General features: G+C 38.3%; 1 protein-coding gene across 6 annotated transcripts in view; it reads right to left on the minus strand.

The window, feature by feature from the left end:
• Positions 1-8,938, minus strand: part of LOC117232383 — a 45,302-nt gene extending 36,364 nt beyond the window's left edge. For 2 of the 6 annotated variants that reach the window (XR_004493116.1, XR_004493115.1), the window contains exons 1-2: positions 8,498-8,936; positions 7,991-8,416 (exon numbers count right to left, since the gene is read on the minus strand). Coding sequence is in view for 3 of the 6 variants with exons in the window: in XM_033491737.1 (XP_033347628.1) it covers positions 7,991-8,174 (184 nt within the window). In the remaining 3 variants the exon portion in view is untranslated. Of the gene's footprint in view, positions 1-7,990; positions 8,417-8,497 lie in introns of those variants that run through there. The other 4 variants (XR_004493117.1, XM_033491737.1, XM_033491735.1 and 1 more) reach the window with 3 other exon arrangements.
• Between the last annotated feature and the right edge of the window lie 4,082 nt (positions 8,939-13,020).

Raw genomic sequence — 13,020 nt, forward strand, 5'->3', positions numbered from 1 at the left:
TACAGGTATCACACAGAGACAGACACCGACATGTCAACGTCAGAGGTATTGTAGTTTTATCATCATTTTCTTGCATGATCTCGTTCCCTCCGACAAGAGATATCGACGACGAGTCGCTGGGTCGTGCAATTACGTTGACACAAAGGTGCGATGATGAGTCATCTAATTGTCCATTGAACGCACTCTCTACGACAAACGGCAGTCTTATCCAACTCTACGCCACAGAAATTCAAGGGTGCCAACGTCGTGATAGTTAGCGATATAATATCATTTAGTATTGATTAGTCGACGGGGGGGCAGCGAGAATTCTTACCAAGGTAATCCCTGCACGCACGAATGTCACGAAACTGCCTTGTAATCGCGTACAACAATTTGTGCATGTTTGAAGATGTTTGTATAAGTTTGTGCGTGTGTATTTCTATTTGCATAAGTTTGTGTATACGGGGTGTGTCAGGATTTGACAGCCTGACTTTGTCGATACACGAAGATCACAGGATTAAAACGTATTAATTGACTTTAATATCGCTTTATGACTAAAGAACAGCGTTTTAGTATTAAATAAAGTGGCTGCTAATGTTTTCAAACTTACGGAGCAGAGGATACAATACACGTTGAGGTTGTTATCAGAGTTGGTAGACTATCGAATGGTTAATATCTTTAGTTAATAATTACGTTGATTGCATAACTCACGAGTTTGTGATTCTAATTTCTTTTATAAAGCTATAAATCACCTATGTTTACGTATCGTTTTTTACTTGATTATATTCATAGAATATATTAACAAAGTTTGACTAATATTAGGTCACCATGTATATATTCGTTTGCGAATGTTTGAACGTGTTTGTGCTAGACAGTGCACGATATCGTGGCGTCGCGTCGTACTCTGTACGAGCTTAGCACGGAACATTTGCCACTGCCTAAATGTCCCGCGCGATTATAATCGAAAATCTATTTAATTGGCTTGCGCAGCGTACTGTAGCGGCCGAATATATTTAGCGAGGGCGAGGCTTACGTTAAATGCCTCCATGTTTAATTACGTGGCACATATTACCGCTCCGTTTCGTTTAATTATTCAATTGCACTCTTGTCAACGTGAATCGTACGAGAAAGGATGGATTAAAGGCTAGAGAATCGTATCATTTGAGGTCTGTTAATGGAAACTGGTAATCCTGCGTGTGATTGTTTAGTATTTGCTTTCGTCGTAAATTTTCCTGTTAGGAAGCGTTATCCGGGACGCTGAGACTTTCAAAAAATATTTCTCTCTTCTTTCTTTTCGGAAAGAATATTAATTAGAGGGGATGAAATAAAAGGATAACGTAACTTTTAATAATTTTACTTTAACATTCAAACTTTACGCGAAGAACTTTTATTCCATGTTCTTGACCTATTTTTACAACGAGATTCTGTCTGGGAACATGAAATTTTACCGCGCATTTTAATATGCCATTGCTTTATAAAACACATTGCAGGATTTCTCTGTTTTCACAGAAACAGAATTAATTAAAAAGGTAACGTTAAAAGAATCGACGAAGGGAAAGAGATAATAAAAAAAGACGAGTAGCGTTGGAAACGAATGTACGTCGACGATATCTCGGTCTCCATATTCATACAGTTTCATGAACCAGCTTCATTAACCCGGAAATACAGCACGATATCATCAATCCCAAAGCATCCACCTCAAATGAATATATTTTTTCTCAAAATTATCCTAATCATCGTACGAACGAATACTTCGTTTTATTTTTCATTCTTCTTATCATTCCCAGAGGGAGCGAGATATTTCATTACGTGTATTCGATTACGCGTATGTAGGACATCGATCCACGTGTTTAGAGTTGATGAGACATTTTTCCGGCTGATAAAATTCCAGTTTTTAAATAGTTCGCGTTGCACGCACTTTGGAATGCTTCATAAAGGCTGATATCGAATATTTATTCACAACCTGATGCTCGCGCGTCGATACCTCAACCAAAGCAACCAATGCGAACTTGCTTAGGGTTTGTTTAGCGTTAGCTTGACACGAAGCCACTCTTCAAATCAAGAATATGATACCGAATGATACGGCAGAGAGAGCATTCCCCGTGTGACCTTAGTGGCGAAATCACCTGCACGATAATCGAGTTCTATCTCGAGGTCGTGCTTCGAGCGAACGTTCAAACCAATCGAATATCCTCGAACTGCACGTTAGAAAGATGAAAGATAAGGACTGAGAGGATAAGGAAGGATATCATGAGTCATATGTACGTGTATTAATATCAGAGTGTTTGGAAAATTAAGCGGTAATTGGGTAATATTACGTATTACTACTTCTGATAACATTTTTTTATTTCTCGAGTAGCTTCGTGATTACCTTTTTTGTACAATCTTTAATACTTTCTGCGAGCTTTTAAAATATTAGATTTCTCGTTACTAGAGAAGAAATTTTGTAAAGGTCAGAATAAACGACAGATACACGAAGCGGTAACGAAAGAAAGTTTATGAAACTGGAGATATAAAAAGACGCGATAGTTTTACAAAATAGGTTTACGTGTATCTTTTAAAAGCGGCAAATAAACTTAATATACATAAACGACAGAATAGGCGTTACCAATATGACGAAAAATTTTCAGTATAAAAGTTACTTAAATTCATAGCGTATCGATTTTATACATCCGCTATTGTATAGCTGATGAACAGAAGGGACGAGCTTGAATATTCTATCTAAATTCAGACGCTTTTTGTCTATTCGTACATAAAGTCTAAGATTGGCTTAAAATACGATATCCTTCCTTCCTCTTCGAAATCAAATTTCAAAGCTCTCTTCGAAGGATGGAAATACCAAATGGAAATTCATTGTTACTCAGCACTTTTCATTTGCTATTGTATCTCGATACTCATGATGATACTCAGAATCGGCCTTGGCAATTTTCCGAAATGAAAGCAACACGAGACATCTTCGGTAAATTATACGTCGAAATTAGACGAATTTAATTAAGTATCTCGTTCGTTACGGTTTGATAACGTCGGACAACATGAGTAAAACCGAACGTTTTACTGCAACGACCGACTGCGAGCTTATTCTTGTGCAATTTGCAAATGTGCCCACGGCCACACTGCACAAAACCATGTGGTACGGTAATAGTGGCCGCTGGCACGATAGATTCGGATGTACGAAACTATATTTCGATTGGAAATACATTTAGAAAAACGGCGTTGTCGCGTAAATCGAGATCTCCTGATCTGTTGACCTTTTGCCATTCGCGAAAATAATAAAAAAGAAAAAAAAAGGATAAAGAGGAAGTAGCAAAAAAAGAACAGAGAAAGGGAATTTATATCGTGCTCCGTTGCGCATTGCAGAATAATGACCAGGAAAGCCTGTTTCCCTGCGTGAAATGCTTTTCTTCGAAATCGATACGGAGGAAAGCGAACGAGGCGCGATTTATTCTATTTCCCCTCGTTTCCATGAAAAGTGATTTTATTAAAATTTCCCATCAAACATGTTTTAAAGACATTTTACGAAAGGTAATCTCGAATTTGTTCCCCAATGAACATACACGTTGCACATAAATGATATTCAAACGTTTACGTTCTACATGAGTCCTTTTACGAATATATCATGCGTGTTATACGAAACACGTGGAAATTTCATTGACATTGTTACGAGACTCGACCATCGCGATTATAATGGTAAAATTTGAAACAGCTCTGAAAATGGGTATACGAGGTACAAGGTATTAAGTGCAAATGCATATTTCGCGAAAATCATAAAATTATTTGAACGGTCAGTTACATTTTAATAAGACTTCGCATTCGGTGAGGCCATTTTTAATACTTGATATATATTTAAAATAGCTATTCATGGTGTACTTTTTGCCACATGTATACCTGCAGTAAATATGTTTCTTAACTTTTACATACGTTCTCAGATTTACAGTTTCAAATTTCACTGATATAATCGTAACAATTTAGTCTCGTCACAGTGACAATGAAATTTCAAAATATTTTACATTGCGGATATAATAGACGCATAAAAATTTTCTATGGTAAATGTTCAAATACTCTGAACCACTAGCCAATGAGTCACCGTATCTAGTTCAACGTCTTGATTTTCCTTCGAAGCGTCTAAGATTCCTCGATCGATGAAAATCGTTCATCGACAGTGAGAAAGAAAGAAAGACAAGGTATAACGTTGTTTAAGCGTTCCATTGTCCTAGGATCGATATTAACCTTCTTAGTATCGCAATTGCTGCATCAAAAAGATCCAAGAAACGCGACAAACGATAAGGATGGAGATTACGTTTCCTCGAGACTTCGACATTCTGTGAAAATATGATATCTTTCTCGTTACCCCTTCTTGTCGTGATCCCTTCTCACGATAACCTTATGCAAATCTTTGCTTCTTCACAAGTTCTCCTCTCCTCGCTCTTCCTATTGGGATTAAGTTCTCTTCTCCTCGCTCTTCCTATTGGGATTAAGTTCTCTTCTCGTCACTCTTCCTATTGGGATTATTAAAAATTCAGTCAAGTCGAAAAAAGTTTACAGTGATAAATTCCTTGGAGAAACGCGTAATTCTTGGAGTTGTTCTTCCGAGAGGAATAAATCTAACCGACTCGTTACTTCTGACATCTGTTTCAAACCATTATATATACGAAGCATTGTGTTTGGGCAAGTTGTTGAATAAATGATAACCGAGTGATAAATGTGTTCGTTTTTGGGAAAGCAGGATCTTTTTTCACAGATGAATTAATAATTAATCCAACTATCATGGTAATTCTAAATATCAGAAGATGTCTTCTTTACAAACGGAAGAGATACGTTTCCACTTTACAAACCATATTTCATGCTTTTCAGTATCTAAGAATGTATAGATTCTAGGAAAGATCTCGTTCTGTTGCCAGCTATTAACAGATTGCGGATATCTACGCAAACTTACATTTTTATGAGTACAACTAACAATAAGAAAACAGATTTAGATTAAACTTTCAATATTTTCTATATTTTTCTCTATTATATCTTTCAATTTTCCGATCCACGAATGCATAAACATCCACAATCCATCAACTACTAATAAGAACAGCATTTTTTCAGCAGTACAATTATTATCGGAACATTGAAAGGAAGAATAAAATAGAAGATGAAAAATTAGGTAGTAGAAAACGATGGAAACGGAGGAACGCTAGCTGGTTTTACATGCGAACAAGAAATACAAAGGATAGGTTACTAAGTCGGAGTGATAATGACGACCGAAAATGAGCAAGATAAATTTCCGTCCAAAATTGTGCCGGCAGTATCCTTCGGACTGGTTGGAGATTAAAAGATTAACGCGAGATCGACGAATCCCGAAGGAATGTAAAGAACGCGAATGATATTACCGGGTGCAATTCGCTTGGATTTAACGATCGGAAAGAGGCGGCTCGAGCTCGTTGGTCCAGGAAATAAGAACGCAAATGAGGGCACCAGGCAGATGGGGAAGAAATATACTGAACCTCTTGAACGGGTGATTGAACTTCCCGAGTCTAAGAACGCATCAGACTCGCGGAGCGTGGAATGCGAGAAATGTCAATTTGAGGCTCGCATTGAAAACAAGTAGGACAACAAAGTATTTCCAATGGATCAATTCTACTTGTGTGTGTTTGACTTTAACGTTCTGAGTCTGAGCACGCGTTAGGAACCTAAGAGAAGCAAGGCAGGTCAAGTTGGAGCTTGAATTTAAGACAAATGAGAGAACAAAGCACGAAGTTTCGATCTTCGTGAGAATTTTGTATGTTCAATGGATAATTTGTATCCGTGTATGTTTCATTCGACCTGGATTAAGCTTCCTGTGTCGGGGGATACGTTAGGAACCTAAGAAACACGACACGTCGATTTAAACCTCGAATCGAAAAGAAATAAAAAAACGAAGCACAAAATTACAATTTCTGTAAGAATTCTATCGTTTTGATGCGAAAGTCGTATTTTACATACTTCCAACAGAATGTAGGATATCGTAGAATATTGTACGATACTTGTCAATGTAATTCTATGACAACAGGAGCACAGAAAGGAGGGAAGATGTGTCGTTGCTAAAAATCGTTGGCGAAAGTAATTATTTGAAAGATTGTTTTTCACTACTTGACAATTTTACTACGAAATTCTTCACTGCGTAATTAACAAAGAATATTCTTACGTTTTCCACTAATTTATCATTCATTATCTCCCTCGCCATCTTTTTTGAACGTTGTCGCAGTACTTTAATGATTTTAAAGTGGAACCGAATCAATTGCTGTCTCAGCCATTTGTCGCACTTTTTTTTTCGTTGCAACACATTCGTTACGGTTTTTTGTATTGCTGTGAGTACAGTCATTTGGATTTCATATGGGTGTATTAGGGATTATCGTGTTGCTGGTACAGTTTGGAAGCTCGTAAAATGTATATGGGTCAGTTGTAAATAAATAGTCGTGTTCGATCGTGCAAAAGGCTTATTGTATATCCGCTGTGCATACGTATTTCATTGATCCGGCAAAGGGACTTAAAATACAGAGAGATCTTGACATCGATCGACACGTAGTCTCCCGTCGATGCTGCAATAATATTTGCTCGTATATCGAGCGGAAATAAAAACGTGAAAGGGATGAAAGTGGAATGCAATCAGTGACATAGTCGAGATAATCAATGCCAAGTGTCTTTTATAGAAACATTCGATGAATATCTCTTTATTCTTATCAGAGAAGAAAAGGATGCAAATAATCCTTTGTCATTTTATTTTGTTTTATTATGCAGCAAGCAGAGCAAGAGAAGTTGTTAAATGGAAGAGTTGTTAAATATTTATTAGAATATAATATCGTGGTATTAAAATACAATGGTTGCAAAAAATATTGATATTTATTATACCATTGACATACTTAGTTAATTAGGCCCCTACATACATATATAGTATATTAAATTTTTTATTATTTAGTGGTATTTTCGTAGGACTAGAAAAATTCGGTAATGCGAGAATGAGATGTAAAACCTGACAAAATAAAATTCCATTAGAAAATACGAATAGATGTAAAAATACTTATTGTATGAATAAGAATTTTATTATAGTAGACTCGAACCAATTTGTGTAATTACTTAATTCATTAAGATTATAGAGATTAGCGTGTATATTTGCGCGGTGTGTTCGCATACTATAGTTTAAAAGAATTAAATAATTAATTAAGATCGTGGAGTTTAGGGTGTATTTGGGAATACGTGCACACAATTTGCATAATTCTTGTTAAACAATCGAGTAAACATCAATTTTTGCCAAAGATACTTTTATTTTAAATGTTTCGTGCAATGAGAAAGCTATTCGTCATTGTGATCTTATAATTGAGGAAAGTTTCGAAAAACCTTCCAAGATCACTCGAATATTCATCAAGAGTATTCCTTACTGCGGTACTTCATCTTCTGCCTCCATCTCAAAAGCGCCAACTAAAATACGTACACTTAACAAAACCTGCCTCAGACTCCAAGTTTGACATATTCTCCGCGAATATTCCTCGCAACTTATCATCCTTTCAACTCTACCACAAAATAAAATTCGTGCACGATTTAACATCACCTAAACGTGAATCTTTATAAATAGATCGCGGATATCCACGCAAATTTATAATTAATTTATTCGCTCTTATAAAATAAGGAAAAGATGCCTCGCATCTACTCTATGCAAATAGAAAAACAATCTAAGATCTACGGATAAAAATCTAAAAACAGAGCATGGTCTACTGCGTTATGTTTTCCATAAATTATCATACGTTTAACATCCTCATAAATGAATAAATATTCACGGTGAACTCGCAAGAATTGAGAAAAGGAAAATAAAACTCAGAGAAGCTCACTCTCGATCACAATCTAATATTTTACGTGACTTAATATATTTTTCTATTGCGTGCTTTCTACATACGCTCCTGCGCGTTATACTTTTCCGAAATCCATCAAAAATTCACGATCCACTCGAAAAATTCGAAAAAGAAAGGGAAACTATAAAATTGAGAGAAAGACTCACCCTCGATCGTGGTAAGTTCGGGTGGTTCGGACATGCCGAAGACCATTCGATCCTGCACGATCCAGCAGGAGACGAACAGGACGAGGACGAGGTTGACCGCATAGCCAGGCTTCCTGGAGGCGGTCACGCAGGACGTGGATGACGGCAGGGACGCCGTCGCGGCGACGGCGTCGGTGGCGTGCATCTTCACGACTGGCCCTGACACGCGGCCTCTTCTCGCTCACCCTTCTCTTCTCTGTCGTTGCTCACCCCTATGTATGTACGCATACGTGGTACGCACCGTGGAGCACCTGCACGCAGGTCAAGCCTGCCGTACCTACTTCCGGTATCACATATCCGCGCGATCGGCCCGTGTGATCGATAGCACGCGCATACCTCCGCACGTTCCACCTTTCCACGGGCAGCCAGAGGAAAGTAGGAAAGCAACTAGATTTAGAAAAATCGAAAATTGCCAGATGTTGGACGAGAATGAACTTAGGGCGGTATATAGACGGCTCTTTTATTCACCCTGGTCGTCAACGTCTTGTTGTACCGGCTCGTGGAGGGAGCGAAGAAGGAGAGGAAGGTTCGTGGACACGTTTTACCGCAACCACCACCACCACCACCACCAGAACTTCCCCTCACTGCTCGAACGACAGGTTCATGGGAACAGAATGGCACACTGCTTCTTTATTCAGTCTCCGACTTCTTCCTCCTTTTCTGCCTCTCTCATGTATACGTGATATATATTTTACTGTACGATCGATCCGTCGATTCGAAAACGGATACTTTCTTGATTATATTGCTCGAGTAATGCCCTCGGTTTTCGCCAAGATTTTCATGAAAATGGAGGAGAATTCACGAGTCGTTGAATTAAACGAAATAAGGGATACACGATCGTCTTCGCCACGCGGCCAAGAGCGATATGGAGGCAGCAAACAACGACCGAATCGAGTCGGAGGGTGATCGCGACGCTAGGGCGCCGACGTCCTGCGCAATGCATGCGAGAACCAGCACGTTACTCGCACCCCCGCCTCGTCGCAGCCCCAACCGCAGCCGTGGAATCGTCGCAGGGGCGCAGAGCCCCTGAGTCATTCCTCGTGAAACAGCCAGAGAGACTCGAGGGTCGATGTGTTCCTCTGTGGCACAACGTAAATATGTATGATTCTAAGCGAGGTACACATCGTCGACGTGCTGCTTCACGAGCAGGCGTAACAGAGGGTGAAAGGGAATTGCGTTTCGTTACATACGCTGCGGAAACGCGTCGTCATCTTAACGACCTGACTACGGATTAGCAGCGGACCGAGATACGCCAGCGTACACCGTAAATATAGATCGTGAACGGGTCAGGTTGTTTCACATCGATGATTGTAGAAAATTAGGACAGGGAAAATGGGAAATTCGTTTAGGCTATATAAAGCGGCGTTATAGAGAATTGGAAGATAAAGGCATAGAGTTTCGGAGGGTTAGTAGGATTCGCTGAAACACGGCTGTTATTCAATGTTGCGAAGAGCATCAAATTTTGGATAGTTCGTGAGATTCGTCGAATAGGTTAACGCTTCGATGATGCAGCGCGATAATTGGAAGTACGGGATACGAGTATGACGAATGTTAATGCAAAATGTTTTACCATATGTTTATACAAATAAAACATTTTCCCTCGTATCTCTTCGTAATAGCCAACTCTGGTGACCTCTGGAACTCTTTATTTTTATCGGATTCGTCACTTGAGGAGAAATAGGATAATCGCAAATCCTCGATTTTTTTATAGAAATAAGATATAGCAGGGATATTAAACATATAGCTTAACCTTCTTTTTTATGGAAATATTTATCAAATATTTGATCGTGCGATCAATAAGATCAATAACTTTGTGCAATAATACCGCAAAAATCTAAGATTCCATATTTTGGGCCACCTGAAACAAAATACCAGTTCAACCTTACGCTTCACGTTTAAAGTTTAACTGCTGAAATACCGTACGAAACAGATCCACGCTCTATTGTCTGCGGATTTCAATTCTTCACACGTGCAGATCCCACGCATTCGTGTCATGTATTCTTCGTTGTTCGATTCTTCGTCAGTATTTTAAGGGACTATTCCAATACGCGTATTCGTACAAAATCGATATTTTTACGCTCGTTTATCCGATCTTCCATTTAAAGATTCATTTGAACATTTGGATTTTTCCTGACGTTCTATCTTTGCTAGTCTCTTGTTTTCCCGACAACTATCAATTTGTATTATCATATCGAGCACCGTTCAATCTGAAAGAAAAAAATTCTAGAATAAAGCGATTAAAACTTGTCAGCTGTCGTTGTCGATGAACGTTTCTATCGATATATTCACGAAGAGTTATCCCATAAAGCCCTTGGGTATATTACATCGAGCGACGTCGTCCCGATTTTTATGGCAATCAAACGCGTAAACTGGTCTACTTCTGTCAGAAGCAGAAATTGAGAAAACTCCGGTACTATATAGTCGAGGTAATTAACACTCTGATGTTAATCTAATATACGACCATTAAGTAAGTCCTTAAATTAGTTTGTAACACGCATAGTATGAAATAGCGACAACATTCATAGACCTTTTAATGTATAAGAACGTCGAATCTAAAATTTGACAATACAATTCGCTGACTTGTTGCAATTGCGTTGTATCAATGTTTAATTTTATTTTCCGGTCGGATAAGATCTATTTTACTATTCTTCGAGATTCTATAGCTTCTTGGAATCGACGTTGGTGAATTTAGATGCGACGGGTTTGCGAAAAGTGGTCGTAAAATCTGTTCCGTGGTCGACGTTGTGATATGTAGCTTCGCAGAGTTTTCGGTCACAGTACGTACACATTTATTAGACATAAAAATTAAAAATTTCGCACTATATGCAATTTTCACTTTTACAAAAATCTAAAATTATTCGACGTAGTATCAGGTTGACCTAAAGGTGGCTGTTTATACAATGTTTATACAAATATGAAACCTAGTCTGTCAAATGTTTTCTTCTTTATCCTCAGTCACATCCTCTAGCTGCTATAGCATACGTTTCGCCTGTATTAAAACAAAAAATGCTGTGTATTTTATAATATAATGTAATAAATTCTATTATTACCTCATAAACCGAGAGAATCTTTTAGAACAACCTAATGTTTTCAAGGATTCTGGATACGAAAATCTAAAATCATTTCCAACGCAACATTTTGTCAAATTAATTAATAAATTATGTAAAATCTTAGAAACCCGTAAGGATTATCGATCGAAGCAGTTAATACGATGAACTAGCATCCTTTGGAAAAGTTTCGAGACTCCTTCGAAGATAAAAATCGCACGAGTCGTCGAGCTATCAGGAGCGCAGAAGGCGATTGCTTCTTTCGTGCAATCTATCGGAAGGGAATTCTCGTTCCGCTGTTTAAGGAGCAGCGATTACCGGTTTCACGCGGAGACACGTGAACCGACACGACGACGAGATGGTTACCACACGTTCCCAAAGAGGGTTTTGCCGTTTCTTTCGCCGGATTGCCGTTAATGGAACTCAGCACGTCGTAATGCGAGCAAAAGTATCGCGAGACACGTTACGTAAGTTAGTCGATCGGTAAAAGTGGGTCGTCCCCGTAAGGGAGGTTCGATAACTTCCAAACCGATCTCGCCGATACACTTCGCCATTCTAAGTATCTTCGAATTGGAATCGACGTCAGAAGAGCCGACCGGTGAATTTAGATGCGGTAGTTTTGCGAGAAAGGATCGCAAAATCTGTTCCGTGCTCGACGATCGAGGTTCATGAGTTTGAGAATTTTGCCAACGATAAAACAATCATTAATCGCAAACTTCTCCAAAATCTCTCCTCTTCTATACCTAGAAAAAATACATATTATATCCGATTCTTAACGCGTTTTTTCTCTAGATCTGTTTAAACGTATGTCAATTTTTGGAGCTATAAACGAATATAGTTGCTTGCTTATTCGAAGACACACAGCGTTTCCTTGTTTAACGTTAATTAAAGTTTCAGTTCGACTTCTAACCGTAGCCTCGTGAATAGGTAAATCTTGGTTTGCTGGATGTTGAAAGAGATAGGATGTCGAAACTGATGTTAGGCGAATCCATTGGGAGCGAACGTTGCGTAAGTTTGGTTTGAAGTCTTGAAAAAGTGAATCTGTTACGAATCATGTCCCCGAAGGCTGAAATTCTTCGCACGATGCGATCATTTGTTAGAGTAGGTTGAAGATACTCGGCGCATGTGAAAAGCTGGGAGATTTCTTTGTCTGACTGAGCGAGCTATTGCCGAGGTAATGTTTCGTGGAATTCTAATGGTCTTCCTTCTCGTTACTGGTAATCAATTTTACGCGATCGCTGGAGGAAGATTGTAGTTTCGATGAACCTTGTGCCACATTCTTAACAATGAGAGATCGTACAGAAGTGCGTGACGTTTTTATTACACCGTCATTTATTAAAGTGACGTAGAATCGGCGTTTTATTACCATGAGGAGTCCAAAGACTTCGTTCGCATAATGAACAAGGCTGTTAACAAACATATTCGATTATAAATTTAATGCGAAATTACTGAAATTATATAAAATGGAAATTAAGCTTCTTCTCGTTATATCGGTAAATTTATTATTCTTTTCATTATTTTGTCTATAAATTTAATTTAAGACTACGTAAAAGATGAAATTAACGCATGTAAAAAGAATTTTCCATCGTGTTAATGGATTTATTATATTTTGTGTATTTATCGCATTATGAGCCATAATCGAATATTCTAGCCATTAAAGTAGGTAATTTGAATATATATAGTACTTTGACATGGTAAAGCTTTAAACTCTCTATACGCGATAGTTGATACGATGATCGCCAGGAGAAAAACGCGATATTTCATATCTTTCGTCGATCAATTTTATATTTTTAAGACTTTACAATTTAACGCGGTACGTTGTACAAATATGTACACTCGTATAAACGATGTACGGTCAGTCAATCGAATATTACGCAACTGCGTCTGACAGATCGAGAACCTTAGCGACCGGTTGCGAATGAAAATAGAAAGTAGCTTCCACAG

Source organism: Bombus vosnesenskii, unplaced genomic scaffold (genome assembly GCF_011952255.1).
Source record: "Bombus vosnesenskii isolate JDL3184/JDL3185 unplaced genomic scaffold, Bvos_JDL3184-5_v1.1 scf7180000013286, whole genome shotgun sequence".
Taxonomy (NCBI): Eukaryota; Metazoa; Arthropoda; class Insecta; order Hymenoptera; family Apidae; genus Bombus; species Bombus vosnesenskii.